Below are 27,626 nucleotides of genomic sequence, written 5' to 3'. Positions count from 1 at the left end.
CTCCATCGTGTTGGAACCACATTGTCTGTTGCGTCGATGCAGAAATCTGTTCATCTCTCAAAAGTTGTGGCAATACTTGCTGCAGAAAGATCAAGTAGATAGGTCCGGTTAGACGACACGGTAACAGGTAAGGTCCGATGAGGTGATCTCCCATAATACCGGCCCATACATTGACCGAAAATCGAATCTGTGCTGCACGACGTCGTATTGCATGTGGGTTCTCGACCGCCCAGATATGGTCTCTCATCCTTGTGAAGGATGCCTCATCGGAAAACAACACTTCAGCAGGAAAAAAGGGGATTTGTAGCACATTTTCCAAGGTACCACTGTGCGAAAGCAATACGAGGTGCATAATCCTCCGGTTGCTGTGTCTGGACACGCTGCATGTGAAACGGATGCATGTCTTGTTCTCGGAGAATCCTCCAGACGCTGCAATGGGAAACCCCGACTACATTTGCTAGACTTCGTGTACTCGTTCTTGGATTCCCCTGTACATGCTGCAGCACATTCTGTTCGACGGCTGGAGTCCGTGCTGTTCTTACCCTGTCCCTGTCAGCTCTTTCAAATGAACCTCTCACAGCTAACCTCTGGTGCAGTCTTGCAAAGAAATTATGACTGGGAATACGCCTCGTCGGATATCGTTCCGCGTACAAACGCTGTGCGGCTGGCCCACTACAATTTGCAGCCCCGTACACCAAATGCATATCGGCTAACTCTGCGTTCGTGTAATCATCCATCCTACTATCCTACTAACTTGGCGTTCTTGTGCGAAATTAAGATTCCCTGCACTAAAGCTCGGAATTTTCGATTCTGCCCATTGGTATTTGATTTCGAGTTGTCGGGATGTACTCTACCCCTCTTAGAAGTTCTGAAACGTTTAACTGAAACACCCTGTATAGTAAATGAAATAGCGTCAAGAAAGAATGGTAAAATTTAAAAATATGTTAACGTAATTATCACAAAAATTTCTTTGTCAATAGATGATTGCTGAGGCATCATATTTAATATTCTAATATTAATCAAAATAACATTGCTATAATGAGTTTAGCAATATGAAAACATAAGTATGTTTTCTAAGGAAACACTGGCCTTTTTTTATGGAACTCTTCTCTCTCTATTACCTTGACATATAAGCTCTACTATTATAAATTTAATATTGTAATTAAATCAATACCTGTACATAAACACCATCTTCCGGCTTCCCATCAACTTCATTTTCATATCTTAGTACTTCAAATTCATAGCCCAAGTGATCAATTGGAATGTGATATTTTCTTGCATAATTTTGTGATGCACCTAGAGTAAAGATCAATATGTGGAATTTTTCATTAAAATTTTTTTTTAAACTAGGATGATTAAAATAATAAAAATTATAATATAATTGTCTGAAAATTCTTCCAATTCAAGTCAAAAATAAAAAGGATAAACAAAATTAATTATTACAAATATTTTTCAAAATGAATTGAAATATAATGTATGAATATAAATAAAGACTAAAATAATCAAATATTCATTGAGAAATAATAAAATTTTATATCTTTTGAATTTTTGATAGCTGTTCCTTCAGAATGTCCTTGTGGGCAAAAAGATTGATTAAAACAAAATGGAAAGTCAGAAAAGTTAAATATACAGATTGAAAAAGTATGGAACAACTTTCATAAAATAAAAATATACTCTCATAAAATAAATAAAAGGTGAAAAATATATTACATTCAAAAACTGCTTCAAAAAATGTACCAAATGTACCATTAAAATCCTTAGACCTTCACACCTCAAGTTCTTCACAAGCTTTTTAAAACTGCTATTCTTTACTTATCATCAGATAATGCTACTACAATAGATCACTAAACAGCACAGTTACTCAAAAGGATAAACATTCTTAACAAAATACCCAGTGCAAATTAAGAGAGAATTTTTATTGATGTATTATCTAATCATACATTTTAATATAAAGTTTCATGAAGTGAAACTTTATATATATGATAAGAAATTTGAACCTTTGTGCAGGGTTATCCTGATAAAATTATGTATAACATTTTGTATCATGCAGGTAGTCTTAAGTTGTAAGTTCAGTGAACAGTAAACTTAAAACTGAAAGATGCAATAATGCTTATTACAGTCTTTCTTATTTGCAATGTTAGTAAACATTCCTTGTATGAGGATAAATAAATTTTATTATTTAAATAAAATATAAATGCTCAAGGCATAATATATTATGAGTTTAAAATACACTATAAAATATTGCTATAAATACACCATAGTGAACTCATAATGAAAAACTATATAAGTAGTGTAAAGGCATTGATTTAATTGTATGTCATATTGTGACTACCTTCACAATGAGTTACCATGTATTGCACTACCTCGAATAAGTAACGCTTCACTAACAGAGAAGACTATTGTTACTTATTTTTGGTGGGCACCACCACCCAGATGACTTATTGGCCTATCCTTGGTTGGTGGGTGGGTAGGTACCCTGGCATTGCAATCATGCCAACCCAGTTGTGAAGTTATTTCCATAATATGAGAAATGCAAAAAGGTGTGAAAGATAATACTTAAATCAAATATAAATGCTCAAGGCATAATATATGAGTTTAAAATGCACCTTTTGTCATCTCTCATATTGTGGAAATAACTTCACAACCGGTTGGCATGATTGCAACACCAGGGTACCTGCCCAACCACCAAGGATAGGCCAATAAGCTGAAACAGTGCCATCTGGGTGGTGGTGGTGCCCATTGAGAATAAGTAACAACAATCTTCTCTATTAGTGAAGTGTTACTTATTCGAGGCAGTGCAATACATGATAACTTGTTGTAAAGGTAGGAGATACAATTAAATCAATGCCTTTACACTACTTATGTAGTTTTTCATTATGAGTTCATTATAGTGTATTTACACCAATATTTTATAGAAATTTTATTATGTATTATTATTATAGCTAACTAAAAAAAAATTTGGTTAGCTCTGATTAAATTAAATTAAAAAGCCCCTCTGTTTCCCACTGTACTTTCACTGCTATACAGGCCCATCCATCAGATCATATTTGGCTGTCAATCATTTAGATTTTTGCATAATTTTATTGGCTGGTATGCTTATTCAATAATTTAAGCTTTATTTTCTTCAGGTTCAATACATTCTATTTAATCAAATTTTCTATTTAATCAAATAGAAAACCTTTTTCTTTTTTTTGATACACCCTTGTACAATAACACTGCTACTATTTAACTTATTCAGTTTCATAGTCCTTTGATATTTCTACTCATGCAATATTATTATGAAGAAATGATTTATCAATAATATATAATGTATGATTGAAGAATGCACTTTATATACATAAATAAGACATAAGTATTTAATGAGATGCTGAACAATATTTCTAATGCTGGCCTCACCTGTTAAGAAAGACTGTGTGAAAAAAAATCCAGATATCCAAAACACATTCGGAGCGCCAACGTCTATCCAATTGGAAAAGAAACTTAACCTAATAAAAATAAAATTCACATTTGACTTGGACAGGTCCATTTTTCTGCAAGTTATGTTGATATAAATAACAGATATACACACCTATAATATATAATAGTTACTGAGAAATTTCAGAATAATTACAAGGACATTTTAATTTAAATTTTATATATTTTTAAATTTAATGCAGGTATTAATAACACCAGATGCTTGAAAGACATGAGCAGTGGTGCAACATTACCAATGGTGCAAGGCTTTAACTGGTATTCCTCTATATGGGGACATCTCCTTGGGCCATTAGTAAAAAGTTTTAATATAGTATTGCACCAAAATCCAGAAACTCCTGAAAACCCAAGAATTCTGAAGTATAAGTACTTTATTAGTACTTCCAACTGTACAGTGTGTGTGTGTGTGTGTGTGTGTGTGTGTGTGTGTGTGTGTGTGTGTGTGTGTGATGTGTTCGTCTGTGTGTGCAGGTTGATGTAACCTCTTTGAGGCCAGCAGGTTCAATTCACTGAGAACATTCTATAGGCAATGAAATGTAGCTTAAGGCATCAGGATGGAACTTTACACAGTGGCATAAAAAATTTCATTGTATGCTATGACAAGTGCCTAAATAAACTGGTCAGTTATGTGTCCAAAACAGTTGAATTCAAAGTTATTTTATTTTCATATCACTACTGTTCAGAGTTATACCTGAAAATTATATGAAGAGGCGAATAATAATGTTACTGATAATAGCATGAATTTTTCCGGCTGTGATATAAAATGTAACTATTGGAGTAGAATGCCTCATTATACTCTATTATTCTATGTTGCCCTAGTCACAAAGGTTTAGCAGAAATGTGTTCAGCATGCTCCATGATTTTTGAAATAAGAAATTCAAAAGAACAAAGAATTTGTATAAAATTTTGTTCCAAGCTTGGTAAAATGATTTGATTTCAGCCAGTAAGTAACTGATTTGGAATAAACTTCCACCAAACTGTCCACTCCCACCTGGTAACTATGGAAGTGGATGGTTTGAATAAATTTATAAAGGTTTGGACAAATTACTAGAACAGATGGGTTAGTGAAGTCAGTAATTGTTTTAATGTTTTTTTTTATCTGCTTCCTTGTACACTAGTAATATTAAAACAGCTTCAGAAAAACATGATGTGCTATGAACAGCTTTTGGAGAAGATGCATTATTTAAAAGCATAAATGTTGATGCTTTCCAACAGAATCAAAAGTTTTCCCCTCCCTCAAAACTTATATGCTCCCTGTAATAACTTCTATTTCAAGGGAAAGAAAAGAGAAAAATGATGGACTTGAAGATTCAGAAAAGCTGCAAACACCTAACAATTTAAAAAAGAAAAAAACCAAACAACAGTAATGTTCCAATCCTTCGGAACATGAGTGTGGAATGGGCAAATAAATGTGTGTCTTATTATGGGTGATTTCAATTTTCATGAAACTCAACACGATGAATAAAATTATTTTTAAATAAACTAAATAATTATTATTTGTACCAGCAGGTTAGAAAAAATACTAGGGGTAAGAATATTCTAGACTTGATCACAGTTGTTAGTTAGGAAGTGATTTTAGTACGTACAGTACTAAAAGCTTTTGGTTATTATGGTAACCTTCATGGGAGAAATGTGTTACCATACATGGAGAGTATATAGAAAAGGATTAAAGTTTCTGTGAATTTTCACCTTTCTAGGGCTATTATTTCTAGGTAAGGGTACGAACTTTTTGATACCCCCTTGTACTCTTTCATTAAAGCTGATACTCCAGCACCTTTTTCATGTTTACTGATGAGTTCAAGTTTCTGTCATAACGAAAGAACAATTCTTTTTCTTTTTAACACAATGGGTAACGTTAGAACTTTTGAAATAAACACAAGCAAAATACATATGTAGTTACAGAACAACCACAACTCAAAGTGTGCCTGCCTGCTTAACATGCCAACTGATGAACAATGAATAAGTACCTGTTTGTATGTGCATGCACTCAAGGATTGAAGGAATCTCTAAGGAACAGGATTGTACAGTAGGCTTCCAGTGGTAGATTAAGGATTTATAGGGCCCTAATTTAAATATTTATATTTTAAATTTAAATATATTTTTTAAATATTTATATTTTAAATTTAAATATATTTAAGATGATACTGACTCTAATTGATTTTTTAAAGCCATTTAAATCAATTTTTTTTCATCCCTGGTTAAACAACCCCTGGATAATCAGGTGTTTACTGTATATGAAATTAGCAGTTTCAAAATTGCAAATTATTATTCATTAGAAAATTTTAGAGGCCTAAAGGCAAGTAAGGCTCCTGTAAAAGGTAAAGTGCAGCCATTATCAACCCACTGCAGGATGGAAGCCTCCTCAACAATTCATGCTGAGGGAAATGGACCATAATCTGCCATGCTGGTCCATTGCGGGTTGGCAGATCGACCGTATTCAGCAGTCAGGGGTTTGAACCCCGGTCTACTCAAAGAGCGTGTGCTACTGCACTCCCGCTCTTGACCACTCGGCTCCTGTAGTTAATATCATATACTCAATAATTTGGAAGGAGGCAGCCAGAGAGTACACTGATGAAGATAACCATGTTAATCTCTCTTTATTAGTTATATCACTAATGATGTATATATTTTTCTTCTTACATTCTTCCATAAACATTTTTGTAAACTCCCATCTCCCAACTTCATACATTCAATTCTTCATTATTGATAATTCAATCTTTTTACATTTATTGATTATCTATTCTATTGCTTTATTACTGTATTGTTTATAGCATTTTACTTTTATTTCACACACTAATAACATTTTAGATTTTCACCTTATATTAACTTGCACTTTGCTTCCTTTCTTATTTCTTCTTACTATTCTTCATTTCTTTTAGCTTGGCATCCTACACAATTAACATAGCACCTAATGCTTCATATTAATGCTTTAATTATTTAAATACCTGTATTTATACTATATTATATTACATTCTTTTATAGCTGCTTTGTGCTTTAAGATTTAATTCTATAACCTATTTTATTACATACCTGTTCCATCTCTACAGTTGATCGCAACTTTATAAATTTACTTTTTCATTTAATATCTTATTGTAGTGTGTTGTGTGTGTGTAGACCAGTTCCAGGGGGTCTGCGAAATGGTGGTCGACCATATATATATATATATATATATAGGGATCTGTAATTTTTTTTTGATTTCTGAAAGGGTCCGTAGATCTCAGTAGTTATACTATATATTATAACTAATAACCACTGTTTTAGACCATTCCCCCACTATGGGATAACAGCGAAAAAACAGTAAGACAATGCTGTGTTTTTGATTCCGAGTGTTCTCCCACTGGAAATTTTTCCACTATGCTTCTGTCTGCATAATTTAAAGGTAAAATTAAAAAGGAAAAATTTTTAAAATTTTATTGTGGATCAAGTGTTGAATACAATTAAAAGTAGTTCACTAGAGGGAAATAATTTCATGATTTCTACATCATCATCAATTTAAAATATCAGCCAGTTTGACCTATAACCTAAACGAACAAAAATTCAAAAATCAAGGGATTGTGATTTGATTCAATCCAGATTGGGAAGGGCAGATACATTTTGGACTTTCTTCTCACTATGGCGAAGTCAGCCAGTGGTAAAGCTTGTATGAAAAAATATCCAGTTTTTCTTCTGGAAAATTGGAAGAAAAAATTTTCTTAAAGTCAGGTGATTTTTCATCCAGGTGGATTATAAACTTCTCCATGCATATACTTGTATGTGTCAGCTTGCAACTTGTGTTAAAAAGTACCAAGAAATTATAGAAATAAAATTATATGATTGTTTTCTTTCAGAGACTGTAATCTGTTTCAAGGTTAAGAGATGACAATCTTTTTTTTTTTTTTTTTTTTTTTTGATAGTTGTTGGCGCATCGGCTTCTGTGGCCATATTGCACCTCCCAAGGTTTTTGCAGTACTTTGATCCAAGCCCGAGGCGGGAATCGAACCCGCGACCTTTGGGTTGCCGGGGAGGTACTTTACCCACTCAGCTAGCCCGGTCGGCGAGATGACAATCAAAGTTTATTTTTATTCCACAGTGATGAATGTGCCAATTGTGTATATTATTTTTCTTCATGTGTAAAATACATATGAAAAATGATATATGCATCTGTATACATCATGACGGAAAGAAACTAAATATTTCTTTCACAGTTTTATAGAAAAAGTGAACAATGAATAGTTTATAATATAAAATATAAATTTAAATATAAAATATTCTTTAGAAAAAAAATAATAATAAAATAAAACAAATGGGAAAAAAAAAAAAACAACAAAAACCTATATATAATGCATACCGGGCTATTAAATCAGTCATATATCCTCCAAGGGGTTTTAAAGAAGGATAAGATTTAGAAGCCCACATTTCTGGAACTTTGCCAATCAACATGGAGTTAAACACTTCCTCCAGTTCTGCAGACATAACAACCAGTCCTTTCACAGCTTTCTGAAGATTTCGAAGAGATTCCCGTACCACTGCTGTTAGACGGTTATAGCGAATCAGTTCTTGCCTCAATACTGTGTTCATTGATTCTGTATACATTACTGGATATTTTTCCATAACCTATAATATAAAAGTAGGAAATTTTACATGTATCATTAAGAGTATTATAGGTTCTTTTTCTTTTATTATGCTTCTTAACTTTAAGTTGTATGATAAAATTGCATTTAACTGCCACATATTAGTTACACAGGAGAGTTCTGTCATTTTTTTTCTCAATAAAAATGGTTAATATTAAGATTCCACCCAAGCAAAAAGAGTGTCGGCTAAAATACAATTGTTCATTACACAATAATAACTAAAGCAAAGAATACAGTATGCTGTTAATATAGTGGTATATTGGTTGCAAAAATACTTACCATTAGTATATCAAAGTCGTCAGGCAGCTTTTGTAAGATATCTGCAGCTAAATCAAATATCATATCAGTTGATGACTGTGCACCAGCTCCTGATGATCTTGGTTGTGTTAACAAAATACCGTTTAGCAGCTAATAAAATGAAAGAATTGTTACTAACAAACATATAACAATTATTTATGAGCAAAAATTTGCTTTATATTAAGTTATACACTTTATTGATATCCTGGAAAAGGCCTGAGGTTGGGTAAATTCATATCTTGATGATAAATAAGCTCATACACCAACCATTAATTAAAATAGCTCTTTAATGTGACTGGAATTTACAAATTAAAATAACATAATTACAATAAAATCGTTGTAATAAAATTACCGAAAATAAGCTCGATTCAAAGCGATAAAACCTGTAGCTTTTGGAAGCATCAACTTCCTTCTTCAACAGTAATAGATCTTCTGGCAACGCTTCCTTATATATAAAACAGGCTCACGGTATTTCACCACGTGGTTTCATCGACGCATAGTCAGAACTGGAAGCGGAAATGGGTATACCTCTGTCCCTATTCATGGTATTGTTGTCAGATGAACAGATTCGCTTGAGCCATTTGCGGTCCCAGAATCCATGTGCTCAGTCCATAATAACCACATCCTCTGGGGAGATTTGATGCTGCCTCTCCCAATAATGCTCGGCCACAGCAGACTTGTTATAATCAGCAGTTTTTATAGCATTTAAATGCTCCTCCAGATGATCCTTTAATCGCCGTTTTGTTTCGCCCACATAACACACAACGTCAAAAGAAATCATAGTCTATGATCAAATCCTTCACAAATCCCACAAATTCTTTGCTGTCTTTCATGACGTAGTCAGACTGACCCACAACAGGTGAAATCAATTTTGCCAAATACCCTGGGCATATGTGGGGCTGCCTATAAATGAGACAATGGGTCTAAGAGGGACTTCCGTCTTGTGAGTTTCTGGAAATCCATAGAACCTGGGGAGTTGGCATCCAGTAGCTATGGATTCTATGGATTGCCAAAAACTATGGATTCTATGGATTGCCAGGTTCTATTGCCAGATTGACAGCAAAGAGTTTGTGGGATTTGTGAAGGATTCGATCATAGAAGAAAATGAGACTATGATTTCTTTTGACGTTGTGTCATTATTTACATGCATTCCTATCAGGCATGGAGTTTATTGTGTGAGAATGGCATTGAGTAATGATGTCTCTTTGGTTAATAGATCGACCTTAAATACAGAGGACATTTGTGCAAGTGTAGAACTTTGTCTGGCCAGCACCACTATGGTGTTTGAAGGAGTCATGTACAAACGATTGATTTGATTTGGTAGTTGTTGGCGCATCGGCTTCTGTGGCCATATTGCACCTCCCAAGGTTTTTGCAGTACTTTGATCCAAGCCCGAGGCGGGAATTGAACCCGCGACCTTTGGGTTGCCGGGCAGGTACTTTACCCACTCGGCTAGCCCGGTCGGCCATGTACAAACAGGTTCACGGTACAGCCATGGGTTCTCCCATTAGTGCCATCGGTGGCCAACCTGGCTATGGAAGAGTTAGAAAGTAGAGTTTTTGATAAGTTCCAGTTTGTCATGAAGAAATGGAAGAGGTACGCTGATGATACTTTCACCGTGGTCCAAAAGGGGAGAGAGGAGGATGCACTTCGTTGGCTTAATAGCTTCTCCCAATTTATACAAGGGTGCCACCTGTCTCCCTCAGAGGGGGAGACAGGTGGCACCCTTGCATTTTTGGATGTATTGATCTCTAGGATGCGCCCTAGGCTAAAAACTTCGGTTTTTAAAAAACAAACCCATGTGTAGAGGTCAATACACCCACTACAGTTCAGCACAAGCTGGACAACATAAGAATAGTGTGGTAAAAGCTCTAGTGGATAGAGCAATGTCACACTGTACTACTTCTGAGAATAAAGAATGTGAAATCAAACGGGTCGCAGACCTTAGAAAATGCGGATACACCCAGAGGATCGTGGACAGATACAGCAAAGGAATAGTGTCCAATGGTAGAGAACCGTTTGTCCCTGTGGCTACCGCATACATTCCTTACTATCCGGGCCTTACTGAGCGGTTAACCAGAATTTTACGGGGTTTTAAAACATGCTGTGTGCAGCTTCCTGGGCGGAGGTTGCACACAGTTGTGTTCCAGGTAAAAGATCCAATCGCAAAGGACCTTAGTAGTGGAGTTGTTTACAGGATAAAATGCCCGGATTGTGGGGAATGTTATGTGGGCGAAACAAAACGGCGATTAAAGGATCGTCTGGGGGAGCATTTAAATGCTATAAAAACTGAAGATTATAACAAGTCTGCTGTGGCCGAGCATTACTGGAGGAGGCAGCATCAAATCTCCCAAGAGGATGTGGTTATGATGGATTGAGCGCATGGATTCTGGGACTGCAAATGGCTCGAGAACCTGCGAATCTGTTCATCCAACAACAATACCATGAATAGGGACAGGGGTATATGTTTGCATCCCCTATTTGAAACTATTGTCCTAAGTACGGATGAAATGTTTTGCTTTGCGTGCTCCCGAGCTATTTCCGGTTCCAGTTCTGACTATGCGCTGATGGAACCACGTGGTGAAATACCGTGAGCCTGTTATTAGCATTAGCATTAGCATTAGTAGAGGCATATGATGCAAGAAAGCAAGCTTATTCAGCATCAGCCAAAAAAAAACAAAAAAAACAAAAAAAAAAAAACACCACTCCCATTTCACCCCTCCGTTCGTTCGAAATACCTGTCCAGTTGAGCCTTAAATTTGTTTAGGCTATCAACTTCAACAACAAGTGACGGACGTCGGTTCCACCAACCAACCACCCGCTGGCCAAAGGCAAATTTCCGCACATCTATCTGACATCCGTCCTTCCTCAATTTGAATTTATGCCCTCTGAGGTGATTATTTTGAGCAAGATGAAGAATCCCATCAGCATTGAGCATGCTCAAACCATTCAAGGCTTTATACACCTCTATCAGATCACCTCGCTGGTGCCTAGTCTCCAGACTCTGTAATTTGCAAAACTTAAGCCTTTCTTCGTAAGAGCAACCCTTTGTTCCATTCACTAATCTTGTTGCCCTTCTCTGTACCCGTTCCAGCAGCTCTACATCCTTCTTGAAATGAGGCCTCCAGTCCTATATACAGTACTCAAGATGTGGCCTAACCATTGTCTTATACAAGGGAATAATCACCTCCTTATCCCTGCTAGAAAAATTCCTGTATATCATTGACAAGACACCATGAGCTACTCTTGCAGCTCGTCTGCACTGCTCAGAGAACTTCATATCTGCCTGCACAATTACCCCCAGGTCCTTTTCATTCTCCACCACTGTCAGTGTAGTACCGCAGAGTTGATATGTTGCTCTGGGGTTACTGTTTCCCATATGTAGTACTTTACATTTGTCAATGTTAAACTTCATTTGCCACCTCTCAGCCCATCTGTTCAACCTTTCCAGATCCTGTTGCAGCAGCATAGCATCAGTAGTGTCCTTAACAACCTTGCCAACCTTCGTATCATCTGCAAACTTGGACATTAAACTTGATATCCCATCATCAATATCATTCATAAACACTGAAAACAACAACGGACCCAACACTGAACCCTGAGGAACTCCACTAATAACATTAGTCCACGTTGAGCAGTGTCCATTGATTACCACTCTCTGTCTTCTGCCACCCAACCATCCCCTTAGGAGGGAGTATATGATGAGAGCCTTGTCGATCAATTCGGCCCTTGAAAGATTGTGCAAGGCTCAAGGGGTAGAATTTTTTTCAGCCTGGACTGTACTTGTTAACAGGAGAGACTGCTTCTACAGGGATGGGATACACTTAAATAGAAAGGGTGCAAGAATATTTGCTGATGCTATCGAGGCAGTGTTAGGTGGGTCAGAAAACTGCTAGCTTGGGGGGATACAAAGACTAATAGTTTAACAGTAACCGCAGGCAGAGGTGAAGGTGATTCTTGCACAACTTCTATTAGAATAAGAAGCGACCTGGAGCGAGGGGTGTTGGGGGTTTCAGGGACGGATGGCAGTCATCCTGGAATAGTTGGGTATATGGGATGTGTTAGGGTAACAAGGAATAGGCATAGGAGCATGTATGCTTGCATGTATACCAATGCTAGAAGTATAGTAAATAAATTTGATGAATTTGAAGTGTTGGTCAAGACATCAAAGGCGGATATTGTTGGGATAGCAGAGACGTGGTGTCACAAAGATATAAGGAATGCAGAACTGGAATTTGGGGAGTACAATGTGTACAGAAAGGATAGACAGGACAGAAAGGGAGGAGGTGTTATGCTGTTAATTAAGAAAAACATAAAATCAAAAGAAGTGCATCCAGTTGATATAGATGGACAGTGCACTGTTGAGTCAGTTTGGTGTGACATAAGCACTGCGAAAGCAAAAATAAGAGTAGGAGTGTGTTATAGGCCTAATGACTCGAATGAGTACAATGAACAATTGTACAGAGAAATAGAGTGGGTCAGTAAATCAGAATGTCTTATAATGGGGGATTTTAACTTCCCAGATATTGACTGGAACTTGTGGGTTGGTCACTCACACACTAGTCAGACTTTTGTGGATTTATTGGATGATTGTTTTCTGCAGCAGCATGTTCGAGAGGCAACCAGAGAAAGTAATACTCTTGATCTGGTTATCAGCAGTGATCATTCGTGTATTAAGAATTTGCAGATAAAGGAACCACTAGGTGGCAGTGATCACAGTGTGCTGAAGTGGGATTTACTCAAAGAGGTAATTACCGTCAGGGGTAAAGGAAAGGGTTTTTGCTTCCGTAAAGGGGAGTACAGTGGTCTCAGACAGTTTTTAAATTCTGTACAGTGGGATCAACTGACGATGTTACAAACAGTAAATTCTAAGTGGGAAGCATTCAAGGAATTAATCGTGGAAGCTACTAGACTTTTCATACCGATGAAGAAATATTGTTCAAGGTTTAGGCCTAAATGGTTATCAAATGAACTAATGAGACTCGTGTCAGAGAAGAAAAATGCATGGGATGCATATAAATTATCAGGCGACGTAGAAGCCTGTAGCAGATATAAGCTAGTCTGTAATCAGGTCACAAAGGAGGTTCGGCAGGCAAAGGCGGATTACGAGAAATCTTTGGCAAAAGATGCTAAGAAAAACAGCAAGGATTTCTTTACTTATATAAACTCTAAAAGGAAGGGGATGAATATGATTGGTCCACTTGACATCGATGGTTCGACTGTTGATGATCCTGCTCAGATAGCAAACAAACTGAATGAGTATTTTGCATCTACATTCACACGTGAGGAATTATTACAGTTTGAAAATGGAAGAAGGTTATCAAATTGTAGCAGTGTGCTTAATGATTTTGTAATAACTGAGAGCAAAGTGGAGGAGAAATTGTTGAAGTTAAACATAAGAAAGGCACCTGGGGTGGATGGGATCTATCCAGTTATATTAAAGGAGGCGGCAAAGCAACTAAGCAAACCCTTAGCCATAATTATGAGAGCATCCTTGGATTCAGGGGAGGTTCCCACGGACTGGAGATGTGCAAATGTATCCCCAATTCACAAAGGAGGTTCGAAGGGTGACACGAGTAATTACAGACCAGTTAGTTTAACTTCTGTTCCGGGTAAAATAATGGAGTCACTGGTTAAAGATGCATTGCAGGATCATCTAGACAAGACTGCAGCAATAATTCAGACACAGCATGGGTTTGTTAAGGGAAAGTCTTGTCTGACAAATTTGATTGGTTATTATGATGTGGTCACAAAGGAACTGGATGCAAAAAATAATTTTGATATCATATACTTGGATTTCAGGAAAGCTTTTGACACTGTTGCGCATGGAAGACTACTGTACAAATTGGAGCAGAATGGTATTAAGGGTAAGTTGCTACAATGGATAAAAGGATGGTTAAGTGGGAGAAGACAGAGGGCGGTAATCAATGGGTGCTGCTCTTCGTGGACTAATGTTATTAGTGGAGTCCCACAGGGTTCGGTGTTGGGTCCACTGTTGTTTTGTATATTTATCAATGATATTGATGAAGGTATATCAGGCTTAATGTCGAAGTTTGCAGATGACACGAAGGTTGGCAGGGTTGTTAATGACAGTAATGGCAGTGTGCTACTGCAACAGGATCTAGATAATTTGGGCAGATGGGCTAAGAAGTGGCAACTGAAGTTTAACCTTGACAAATGCAAAGTACTGCATATGGGTAGAAGTAACCCCAGAGAAACGTACCAACTGTGTGGTACTACACTTAAGGTGGTAGAAAATGAAAAAGACCTGGGAGTAATTGTGCAGTCAGATATGAAGTTTTCTGAGCAATGTAGACAGGCTGCTAGGGCAGGTCATGGGGTTTTGTCAATGATATATAGGAATTTTGCTAGCAGGGAAAAGGAGGTGATTGTCCCTCTGTATAAGGCAATGGTCAGGCCACGCCTTGAGTACTGCGTACAGGTCTGGAGGCCTCATTTTAGGAAGGATGTAGATTTGCTTGAGCGTGTACAGAGAAGAGCAACACGATTGGTGAGGGGAATGAAGGGATCCTCTTACCAAGAGAGGCTTAAGTTCTGCAAATTGCAGTGGCTGGAGACTAGGCAACTGCGCGGTGATCTGATTGAGGTCTATAAGGCCTTGAATGGGTTGAGCACGCTGAATTCTGATGGGATCCTCCCACTTGTTCAGAATACGAACCTACGGGGACATAAGTTCAAATTAAGAAAGGATAGATGTAGAATAGATGTGCGGAAATTTGCCTTTAGCCAGCGGGTGGTTAATTGCTGGAACAAACTTCCATCTGTCGTTGTGGAAGTTGATAGGTTAAATAAATTTAAGGAGGAACTGGACAGGCATTTGGAGGGTATGGTGTGATTTTTTTTTTTTTTTTTTTGGCTGATGCTGCATAAGCTCCTACACTTGCTTTCTTGCATCAAGTGCCACTACTACTACTACTACTACTACTACTACTACTACTTCTTCTTGTCTGTTTGCAATGAGGCTAGAAGCCCATAATTTTGGTACAGGTTTAATTTGAAAAAGTTTATTATGAATTTGTGCTTGCCATTGTAGAGTCCATCGACCTTTACATATACTTCAAATCTTCATTTTATAATCTGTGAACGGTACTAAGGAATTTGTTGGGGCTGCTCTCGATGGATGTTTGGCAGCATCATCTGCAATTTCATTTCCTGGTATTCCAGTATGGCCAGGTATCCAGCAGGAAATAACCTTTTGTTGGCACTCTCTCAGACGTATCAACTCTGTTCTAATGAGCTTTAATAGAAGGTGAGTAGATGGGGAGTTGTTTTGCAAGGCTAATAAGGAACTCTGCGAGTCTGTGTAAATTAAGCTCTTTTGAATTGACATGTGGAAAATATGTTCTATAGCAAGCTTTATGGCATATAATTCAGTCGTGTAACTACTGCACTCTGTTGGGAAAGATAGAGAAATGATAGTATCAGGGAGTACTACTGCTGCGCCTGATCCACTCTCAGACTTCGATCCAGCTGTATAAATTTTAGTGAAGTCAGAATAACGTTGAGTATGTGCTATGGCGAGCTGTTGGATGTTAATATCTGATAGAGAGTGTTTACCCCACTGGTAGAAATAATTGTCGCAAGATGGCATGATGACAGACCATGGAGGATCAGGATCTATAGGATCTTGTAAGATTTTATCGAAGTGTATATCCCAATCTTCTGCTAGCTGTTTTAGCCTAATACCAGCAGGCTGAACTGTCTGTGGTTTGTTTCTATAGAAGGTCATAAACTGTGGATTGTAGAGTATTGGCCAATTAGGATGGGTCATCTGGCTTTGGATCTTGGTTGCATAATTCAGCAGCAGCATCTTTCTCCTGATATTTAGGGGAGGTTCATGAGCTTCAACATACAAACTTTGCACTGGAGATGTTCTGAACGCACCTAGTGGTGTTCTGAGAGCTGAATGTTGAATAGGATTGAGGCGAGATAAAGTGATCTCCCTAGCAGAATCGAAGACGGGCACCGTAGTCCAGTCGAGATCTGATTATGGATCTATATAAATGTAGCAGGCTTTGGCAATCTGCTCCCCATGTTGTGGCTGATAAGACTCTTAGTATGTTCAGTTTTTTTTGACAAGTAGTGCGGAGATGTTCAATGTGCTTTTGGAAATTTAACTTATTGTCAAAGAACAATCCTAGTAGACGAGTACAGTTAGCTATGGGAAGAGGATGGTTATTCAAGTGTAGCTCAGGTTCAGGATGCATATTTCGTCTGGAGCAGAAGTGTATGGCAGTAGATTTCTGGCTGGATAGTCTATAACCATTTTGTATCATCCATGTCAGGATGCGATTCATTGATATTTGAAGTTGACGTTCAATGTAATGCATGTTTTGGGAATGACAGGAAATCGAGAGATCATCTGCGAATAGGTATGAATCCACAGTTTTCGGAATGAATTCAATTATATGATTTATTCTCATTGCAAACAAGGTAGCGCTGAGAACAGATCCTTGTGGAATTCCTTCTTCTTGGATAAAGATTTTAGAGAGGGTTCCCCGATAACGAACTTGAAAGGATCTCCGTTGAAGAAAATTTTGGATAAAATATGATAAATTACCTCTCAGGCCAAGAGAATGTAGATCCTTTAAGATTCCAAAACACCACGTAGTGTCAAAGGCTTTCTCAACGTCAAGACAGACCATGACGAGATGTTCCTTTTTGATGAAAGCATTTCTGATATTTGTCTCGGCTTTGATCATTAGATCCAATGAAGATCGGTTTTTCCGGAATCCAAATTGTTTGTTACTTATCAAGTTTTGAGACTCGAGGAACCAGGTGAGACGGCGATGTATCATTTTCTCAAGAGTTTTGCTGAGACAGCTGGTGAGTGATATCGGTCTGTAATTTTGAGGAACCGAATGATCTTTACCAGGTTTTGCAATCGGTATTACATAAGAATGACTCCAGGAGCTGAGGAAGGTATGTTCAGAAAAAATTCGATTATAAAATATGAGCAGCGAAAAGAGTGATGTTTGGTCCAGATTTCAGAGCATTACATAATATAACCCATCAGGGCCAGCAGCACTGTTTCTTGAGTTGGTAAGAACTTGCTGTAGCTCGAACATGGTAAATGGCTGATTATAAGATAAAGCAGAATTGTCAGTGTAATTCAGTTTGGATCTCTCTCTGCAACTGTTTTACGTTTTTGGAATGATTGATCATAAGCATTACAAGAAGACAACAGAGAAAATACAATTCCCAGTGCATTTGATATATCTGTGGGATTAGAGAGTTCTTGTCCATTCCAGTTTAGTAGCGGGGTGGATAGAGGTGGAAATTTATTGTTTAAACATTTTATTTTTCTCCAGATTAATCTGATATCGGTATTTTTATTAACTGATGAGGCAAATTTAATCCAAGTTTCTTTTTTTGCTTTGCGTCTGATGTAGCGAGCTTTAGCTCTGAGCCGTTTATCGTTAATAAAATGAAGAGTGGTAGGATTTTTGCGGTAAAGATTCCATGCTTTGTTTTTCTCTTTTTTTGCATTATTGCAATCTTCATTCCACCAGTAATTTATTTTTCGTCTATTTCTTGCTTGATATTGAGGTATGGTGACTGATGCAGCTGCCAGGATTTGAGTCGTGATGTGCTCAGTAACACTATTGATGGAATCGGTCTGAATGATATCGTTGTCAAATGAGATGTGCGATCTGTATTTTGCCCAGTCAGCCTTTGAAAATTTCCATTTAATTGGACTTTCTGTTGGGTATGAACAGGATGTTTGAATTTTGCAGATTAATGGATAATGGTCGCTACTATAAGGATCACTCAGAGGTATCCAATCTATACTTGGAAAGAGTATTGGGGAACATATGGAAAGGTCTATAGCAGATGTTGAGCCAGTAGGGAGATGCACATATGTAGGAGACCCAGTATTCAGTAATGTTAAATTCTGCCTATCGATCAACGTTTCGATAAGCTCACCTCGTCTGTCTGAGGTGGGGGAACCCCATAATGGGTGATGTGCATTAAAGTCTCCTAGTAAACAAAACGGTGATGGTAACTGCCTAACAAGATCTTCAAGTTCCTGAATAGTATACTGATGTTTAGGCGGAAGATAAATGGAAACCAATGTCAAAGTAATACCACTAACAACACACATGGCAACGGCTTCTAAGGATGTTTGTAAGGGAATATATCTGGCGGGGATGCTTGAATCCACGAGTATCGCTACTCCACCATGAGCGTTATTGGAGACAGCCCTGTCTTGCCTGAATACAGTGTAATTTTTGATTGCAACTGAGACCAGTGATGTCAAATTAGTTTCTTGCAAGCACATTGCAAGAGGTTTATAGTGATGAATTATTTCATGTATATCGTCTATGTTACTGCGAAGACCTCTACAGTTCCATTGGATAATATGTTGCATTATTTGGTTTTGTAAGAGGAAGATGAATCTGTCTGTTTTTTATGCGTATGTTGTTTGTGACGGTCAGATTTAGGTTTTTCTTTTCTAGGAAAATTAGGGCGTCCTGAATCATTTTTATCCTACATATCTCCATCTGCATATAATTCAAGAAAATCTTCTTGGTTGGGCATATCATCAGTATCCATGCTTGTTGGTTGTTTCACCTCCACACTATCTGATTTATGCAATTTTTCTGCCACTGTATTATGGGATATGTTCTGAGTTGGAATTGTGAGTGGCGTATTATTACTTTGGTCCACTAACTGTGATTCAGATGTAGGCTGAGTTGATAGTACTGATCGAGCCCAGTCGGTGATCGATTTGTCTGAAGAGACTGACACTTCTGTCTGACATGCTACTGATTTGTAACTATGGGCAGCCGAAGCATAAGTAGTTTTTGGAATACTTGATTTTACTTGTCTTCTAGCTTCTTGAAAAGATACTTTATTTTCAGTCTTGTATTTCTGTATTTTTTTTCCTAACTTCCAAAGATCACAATCTTTGGAGTAGACTGGATGATTGCCCTTGCAATTAGGACACTGCGGAGTTTGTGCCTTGCATTCGGATTGAATGTGAGTTTTGCAACCGCAGTTTGGCCATGTTGCATCTCCACGGCATGCTGTCTGGGAGTGGCCAAATTTCTGACATTTGTAGCATCTCAGAGGGTTCGGGATAAAGGGCCGAACACGACAGTTTAAATAGCCTGCTTTGACTGAGGATGGTAGATTTGGCGAACTAAAGGTTAAAATTATGCTACGGGTTGGGACTAAGGTGCTGTCTTTTCGTATCATGATTCTCTTGGCCTGAGTTACATTTTGATCTTTTAGTTCCTGAATTATTTCTTCCTCGGAAACGTTCAATAGGTCCCATTCACTGATCACTCCCTTGGAAGAATTCAGGGTGTTATGTGGAGTGACTTGAATTGGAATTCCACTTAAAGATGAAAGCTTTAACAGGAGGTCAGAGTGTCTTGGAAGAGAGGTCTCTATTAGCACGTCACCAGATTGAAGACGTTTCACCATTTTTGGAGATGCTGCTGCATTTACAAGGCATCGTTGTATGATGAAAGCCGAAAGCTTGCTGACAGGTTGTGAAGATAGAGAATGGATGATCGGGAAAGCTGGAGCTTCCTGCTTGTTTGCATCCTTTTTTAGTCTTTTTGACAATGAGAAGTCATGATCAGTTTTGTGGTTGTCATGTTGCGAGCTCTTTGGCTCTAATCGTGGGAAATCATTAGTATCCACGTTTACTCCTTTTAGCCCTGGGAGAAGGACTTTCTTCTCCCAGACTACCAGCCCCGCCACATGGAGGCAGGAGCAGTGCCACCAGTGACCAAGCGGTTATTAAGATTAGTAGAGTGAGTTTGTATTTATTATAAATACTAAAGAAGAAAGGTAGATTCCCTTTCTGGGTTCTTACATAAGATTTTTTAAGCAAGGAACCACTTTAAGTGAACAAAACAGAAGAAAATCGCACAACAAAAATAGAACTATATCACTTTCAAAGATCACTTTATAAGTCGCAGGGAAATATCACTTGTCACTATCGCTTGGCACTCGGGGTCGTAGTAACTTCAAGAAGCATGATTGTCACGTCATACTATTCAAAAATTCTAAAAAGTTACAACTCCAGACACTGTCGTATTCAGTTACCATCGTAAGGCGAGGCATGACAACCAGGATTTTAAGTTGTTTTTTTTTTGACAGACCTAGAAATGTTTTACACATTCACTTATACGCATGGTTAAGGGGGGCAATAAGCCACATCTTGGGGAAGCGCCTCTAGTGGAAGCCGCTGATGACGTCACTTCCATGACCGATCAAATTTACTCGGTAGAAAGTCGGAAAAACTGCGAGCCCATTGTTAAAATATTCACAGCTCACCACTGACTTGAGGCTCTTCCACATTTGAATTATTTATACCGATGTGCAACAACATTGTAACCTGGGCAGTCTTCTCCATAAACAGTGACCATTTCTTTGTGGATTGTTTTGGGTGTTTTCCCTTACACAATGAGGAACTGAATAACTGATTTGTATTCAACTTTATCTATTGTGACACTCACTTCATTCAGTGTTGCAAAGAAAAAAAAAAATAATTGTCAGATCAAAACATAAATTTCTGTGGTTGCTATAGAGATTTCAAGGTATCATATAAAATAAATTTCATCTTTCTGTCACAACTACTTCTGGGTGAATAAAATCTTTTTTGAACTTCCCTTATAAGTCAAAACATCTTTTAAATTGAGTTCTACTTTGTCTCAAGTTCATGGAGATGTCTAGGGGAAAAGGAAAAAAGGTAAAGACTGAACATATTCCTATAACATTCTGGCCTCAGCTTGGAGCTGCATTTTTAAAGGCCCCATGAATTTAAAATATATACAAGGTTATTTAAAAAAGGATTGACAATTTTACTATAAAAATAATACATTAAATAGAAATCATGTTTTTCATTCATTTTTATGATGTAATCCACAATACCTGATGGCAGACACTCTCACAAGCATGTATATTTGTGCACAATAATGACTATAAAGTGGTGGGAGAGAAGGTCATTAATGATTAGAAATAGGGAAAGTGATCATGGTTTGTTCCATTTTCTTCTATCAAATAGAGAGCTTCTACCACCATCAATTAAAACTCTTCAGAAGTATTTTTATGATGAGACCAATACATCTTGCCTGACAATGGCTAGTGACCCTAGAATAATACAGTTAATGAAACCAAACATTTTTCTCAACTTTGTTTTATGGACTTGGTATGTATATCTTAGTTTTATGGTCTTGGTATGTATAACTTAATTTAGATTATTTATGAGCCCTGTTATTTAATGTCTACAGTCTTCAAGAGAATGCTTCATGATATATCACACTGCAGCAGAAGGATAAATGAAGTGCTATAGAAAATAACAACTGTGGCACTTGTTAAATCTGTTGGCCAAATATTAGTAACTAATGTCTGGCTTAATTAGTAATTATATAAATATTAATATATAACTATTACTTTTTTATATGTAATTTGTATTATTTTACTTTGTAAATTGTATTATGTATTGTATTGTAATTTGTATTATGTATAATGGTATAAAATGGCTGTTACTTAGTTCAATAAAATACTAATAGTTCAGTTACCTGTAGTGTCTCCTGGTTATCTTTGGTAATATCAGCATTTTCATGAAGGCCAAACACCTCTGGATGTGGATTTAAGGGAAGCCCTCGTATGTATTCAACATATTCTTCATAGGGGGCATTAGCAGGGGCAAAATATATTCCACTCTCTGAAAACCTGCAAAAAATATTTATTATTATTTCTGATATTGGTAATTAAATGAGTATATAAAATTTGAGCAATAATGTACAATTTATGTAATAATCATCTAGCTGTTTTTAGACTTAGGCTTCCTTCCAAAGCTTAATTTGTCTTCTTTGATTGAAACTTTACTAGAGTTTTATTTAGTTGTCATTTGTTAAGAACTAAAGCTGAAAAAAAAGACTTAAGCACTTTCATTTTTTGAGGAATAATTTTAATAACTGATATCCCACATGATGCCAGTGTACAAATATCATTTTCACTATCTTAAAAGGAAATCAAAAGAGAAGGAAAGAATTGTTCATTTACTCTAGAGAGCCTGCAAATATCAAGTGCTATGACTAGCCATAGCACACACAAGGGGCAGCACCTTCTGGGACAGAAGATACCATTTTCATTGGATTGTCTGTTAGTGGTTTGATTTACTGGGTCTGATTTAATTTGATTTTATATGAGGGCTATGACTTACGCAGTCACAGCACCAACATGAGACCATGAAAAGGGCATTTTTGTTAGTCTTTTTTTTTTTTTGTGCATTTACTCAATACATGAACACTCTTTCCCAACATTATAATTAAACAGTAATTATATTACTAAGAAATACAGTTTCTTTCCATGACTAATTTGGTCACTAGTTGAAAAGTCCTTTAGAAGTTCATGCTATTACCAAAGAAAAACAAAGAAATTAAAATAATTTAATAATAATCATTGCTAAAATTCATTTATAATGCAAATCTGTTAGCAAAACATATAAATAATCCAATCAAAATAACCAAAGAAATGAAAGGTCGGCATTCATTAATAACAAAGACTATAAAGAATCTGATATATTGTATTAATCTTTCAGATTATAAAATATTCTGATTACCCTCCCAAGCAAGCTGAATGTCTGTTCCTCATTCTTTTTTCAAATGATAAGTCCAAATCCCTTCCCCACCAGTGTTTGTCATCCAAAGAGCCACAGGATTTCTTGCACATTTACAATAGCACTAAAAGCAAATTTATCTCAAAACCATCAATTTAATTTTATCAGCTGACATACTGATTAAAGTCACTTTACAAATGAACTTTTTGCAATGAAATTATGCATTGTCCAATACTTTTTATCACTTGTAGTTTAAAATATATTATAGATGAGGATGTAATATAGTTTCATTCTGGATGGAAAGACTGGAATTCATATCCAGTTTAGAGACATAATATTTCCTCTCTTGAAAATAAGTTGTAAAACTTAGACTATGTATATAAAGTGCTTAGCATCATAGCATCAACTCGTTGTGAAGGTATTCACAATATGAGATATAACCTAAAACGATGCCACCTTAAAAATTTTCTGTTTATTCAGAAATGGCTGTGTATTATGATGCTAAGCACTTTATATACATAGTCTAAATTTGTTCGCAGCTTGAGGCTCTAGCCCTAAATGCGCCTTAGTCTAAATACATCATACACCATCAGGCATCTCTCATATTGTGGAGTTATACTTCATAACTGTTTTTGCCATCATTGCATCACTTGGGTACCTACCCACTCACTGAAGAAGGGCCAAATAGCCCTGAAACGGTGCTAGGGGAAGCTTGATGATGTCCGGAGTTTCCAAGAATAGGTAACAACAGTCTTCTCCACTGGGGAAGCGTTGCCTATTCGAGGAGTTTATGAGTTTTTGAGTGGTGTGAGTTGAAGGAGTTACTGTCCCTTTCATTCTTCTACACTGTTTCTTTTCCTCTTCCACTCCTACTATAACTTTCCCTCTACCTTTTTTGCTTTTCTAAGTCTAATAGGGACAAGTGGATATTCGAGTAGATATTCACATACATACATAAATAGCCCTGAAACGGTGCTGTCTGGGTGGTGGTACCTATCTGAGAATAAGTAACATTAGTCTTCTCCTTAGGTGAAGCGTTACTTATTCGAAGTAGTGCAATATCATGGCAACTCGTTGTGAAGGTATTCACAATATGAGATATAACCTAAAACGATGCCACCTTAAAAATTTTCTGTTTATTCAGAAATGGCTGTGTATTATGATGCTAAGCACTTTATATACATAGTCTAAATTTGTTCGCAGCTTGAGGCTCTAGCCCTAAATGCGCCTTAGTTGTAAAACTTATTATAATAAAGTATCTGAAAATCTTTCATATTTCAATGTGCTGGTATTTTCACTTCCATATGTGTGTATGCCCCTTTCTCTCAATGGAAAATCATAAATGAGAAATAAAAATAGTGTGTGTGCTGACTGAAAAAAAAATCATCCATGATTTTTTTTTTTGTTTACATCATTTAATTGGAATGCTTTCTTTCTTTTTTTTTTTTTTATAAATGTTCTGTTCAATCCTTTTATACAAAATTTCAGCAACAGATGGTCTCAGAATACCACTGCTTAATATTGTATTTCACTTATTTACAAACTTCAGTTTACATGGTAATAAACATGATATTTAGACTATTTAGATTATAATTGCCTGTGTTTTTATTTTTCCATTTTTATTCCTAGCATTTCATGTGTTTGTTTAGTCCAAATTATTCCGGATATTTTTTTGTATATTCTATGCTGAAGATTTTTGGATAGTATATTTTTGAATACAGTGTTTCATGGGTTTATTGGTATATTTCACCAATAAACAATGCAGTTTCACTACAATGCAGTGTCTAAACAAAAATAATATCAGTGATTGGAATGTTAATATTTGGCAATAAATACAAGGTAATATATATATATATTTTTTGTCAAAAGTTTATCCAACACATGCAAATATGCTATGCACCAGTTCTTGTCTATTCTGGCATTTGAATGCTGTGATTAATTATGAATGTGCACAAACTTTCATATTGGAATTTTTTTTTTTTTTTTAGAAATTTAAAAACTGGTATGCTTTGCATTTAATTTAAAAGCGTAAACTTATCAGGTGGAAAGGCATGCTAGCCTGACTCAAACACTAAACCTATGTAATATAAAGAACAAATTGGCAAAGATATATATGAAAATCATAATGTGTGATATAGCTAAGTGGTCAGTATGAGGGAGAATACAGTGTACATGTCTGGTTTTACAGTGATTTGAGCTCATGTGACTGTTAAATACAGCAATGTTCTTGTACTTTCTATCTTGTAAACTTCTCTGATCCTATGTGGCTATTCTGGAGTATACACAAAAAATTTATTTATTTAGTCCCTGGCATAATGCAGTGAAGGATACCCATACCTATGATTTATATTTATCTATTTTATGGTATATCAAATAAAGATCCTTTAATTAATTTCTATATTTAATAATATAAAAAGGTTGTTTTAATAATATTTTTTATTATTTAATAATACGTTTTAATATAAAATTTAATAATATAAAAATGATATTCTTATATTATGATAATATGTTTCTATATTATCATAATATAAAAAAGGTAGATTTTAATTTACCTGTAGCTATCATCAGAAACAATATCCCGATTATAAAATTTTGAAAGGAGTGAGTTAAGAAGTCTGCGGTCTTTATCATCTGTGACTCTACCTCCATAGTTACATTCACCAGTCAAATATATTAGGGCATCCAGTGGTAGTTCTTCATAGTCATTCAAGAACATCTAATAATAAATTCATATTACAAATGCTAGTATAATTATTCTTATTTAAATTATTTAAATAAATAATTTCTTATTTTCTTATTTAAATAAATTCAAAGAAAATATGTAAAATGACTATTCCATTTATATAAGTTAGTTTATTTCCATTTATATAAGTTAGTTTATTAACTGATTAATTTGAAGTTAATTTACACTTAATTTAATCCTACAGCTGAGTAAAATCTACAGCTCGCAGATCTGTAATTTCATTTCTAGTGCAAAGCATAAAATATATATATATATATATGTCTGTGTGCCTTAAACTGATATTAACTTAAATAATTATACTATATTCAGTGTGTGGATTACACCAATGTCATCCTGATATTTTACTATCTAATTACATTGAATGTGACCAGTGATATGTATTCAGTCAAAAGATGAATAAATAAAATTCAACAATAAAACCTTTATTCAACAATAGGAAAAGTTTACAATGTCATATCATACTTTTTTTCAAAAAGGAGTGGCTTGGCTACTCATCATCCAACTGCTGATGGATGCTTTTGCTTAGTTGGGATCAGCACACCATCTGGACATGTTTTGGCTTTGTATGAAGCTGCATTAACATAGAGGTAAGGAGATTATCCTCTTAAATCAGTTAAATTGAATAAATCCAGTCTTTTGATATTAACATTGCTGTCAACTGGTTGGGTTATTTATAATTTGCACAAAGTCAACCAATTCCATATAGTGTCAATGTATTATTTCTGCAAATTCATAGGGTATGATAAGTTTTCTTGTTTTGCAGGATGAAAATACTGGGTTTCCAGGATTAACTAGCATGGCCATAGTTCGAAAAATGTCTATAAAAGTTTCACTCATCCAACAAGAAATATTTTTTAACTTCAGCCAGCAATGAATATTGCATGCAATCCTCTTTCACACATGGAAAATACAGTTCTACAGTCACTACTCTCTTGTCCGAACATAAATTCAATTTCAGCTGGCAATGATTATCAAACTCAAACTTCTTCTATATGCAGAATACATATTTACTGATCCAAAAGGAAATATTTCTTAATTTCAGCTGAAAACAGTTATCAAACTAAAGCCTTCCATATGTCCATATGACCGTGGAAGAGGCTTGAGTTTGATAACTGTTACCAGCTAAAGTTAAGAAATATTCTTGCTGAGATGAGAAAATAGTGACTGTATAACTCATGGAGGGCTTCTGTCAACCTGTTTTTCACATTTTAAAATAATTGTCGTATAGCCAATTATTAATTCTTTCTAGGCTTGACTGACAGATTCTATAAATGCCAAGACTCTGGCATTCAGATTTCTTAGAACATTTGAACTTGTTCAAATGAAGCTCAGTTTATTCAATTTTTGCCAATACTATAACTGAAAATATTGTCCATTGTTCTTGTTCTTTATATGACAACAAAGGTATCTAAATTATTTAGCAGTATGATAAAATACCATTTTATAAATTAAGAAACTATAAACAATTACATCAAACAGTAAATGCAAAACGTAAATGTAAATGGTAAATATTAATATTTACCTGCAACTGTGTCATGCTAATTCTTAGATCAGATTCATTAAATTCATAGGGTATGTTCCACCCCAGTGGGCCAAACTTACGCCGTTCCTGAACTAAGGCATGGAAAAAACATAGTCCAAAGAGTAGTTTCTGCCACATCTCAGGCTATAATTACCATAGGAATAATAAGTAGAAAATTTATCATTAGGTAATAATAAAATCAAACAGGAAATATATAAAATGTATTAATAAACAAGATAGTAGCAGTATTTCAGTACACTATTAGAGATTGAATTACATCACTAATAAAATCCAAAAAAATTAATTTAAAAAAAAGTTTCAAATTATAATGACCAATCACTATTTCCTATAGGTTCTTGGGCTACTCCAAATAATCGA

General features: G+C 35.9%; 1 protein-coding gene across 1 annotated transcript in view; it reads right to left on the bottom strand.

Moving 5' to 3' along the window:
• Positions 1–27,626, bottom strand: part of LOC150086500 (dynein axonemal heavy chain 3-like) — a 544,757-nt gene that overhangs the window by 23,750 nt on the left and 493,381 nt on the right. Inside the window, exons 73-79 of the mRNA XM_090372184.1 lie at positions 27,249–27,392; positions 25,536–25,699; positions 21,941–22,094; positions 8,361–8,489; positions 7,799–8,064; positions 3,397–3,485; positions 1,175–1,296 (exon numbers count right to left, since the gene is read on the bottom strand). Of these exons, the coding sequence (XP_090228310.1) occupies positions 1,175–1,296; positions 3,397–3,485; positions 7,799–8,064; positions 8,361–8,489; positions 21,941–22,094; positions 25,536–25,699; positions 27,249–27,392 (1,068 nt within the window). The remainder of the gene's footprint in view (positions 1–1,174; positions 1,297–3,396; positions 3,486–7,798; positions 8,065–8,360; positions 8,490–21,940; positions 22,095–25,535; positions 25,700–27,248; positions 27,393–27,626) is intronic.

Source organism: Mastigoproctus giganteus, chromosome 4 (genome assembly GCF_048544385.1).
Source record: "Mastigoproctus giganteus isolate SK-2022 chromosome 4, ASM4854438v1, whole genome shotgun sequence".
NCBI classification, from domain to species: domain Eukaryota; kingdom Metazoa; phylum Arthropoda; class Arachnida; order Uropygi; family Thelyphonidae; genus Mastigoproctus; species Mastigoproctus giganteus.
The sequence above is the reverse complement of the archived record's forward strand: the minus strand, read 5'-3'. Positions and strand labels throughout refer to the sequence as shown.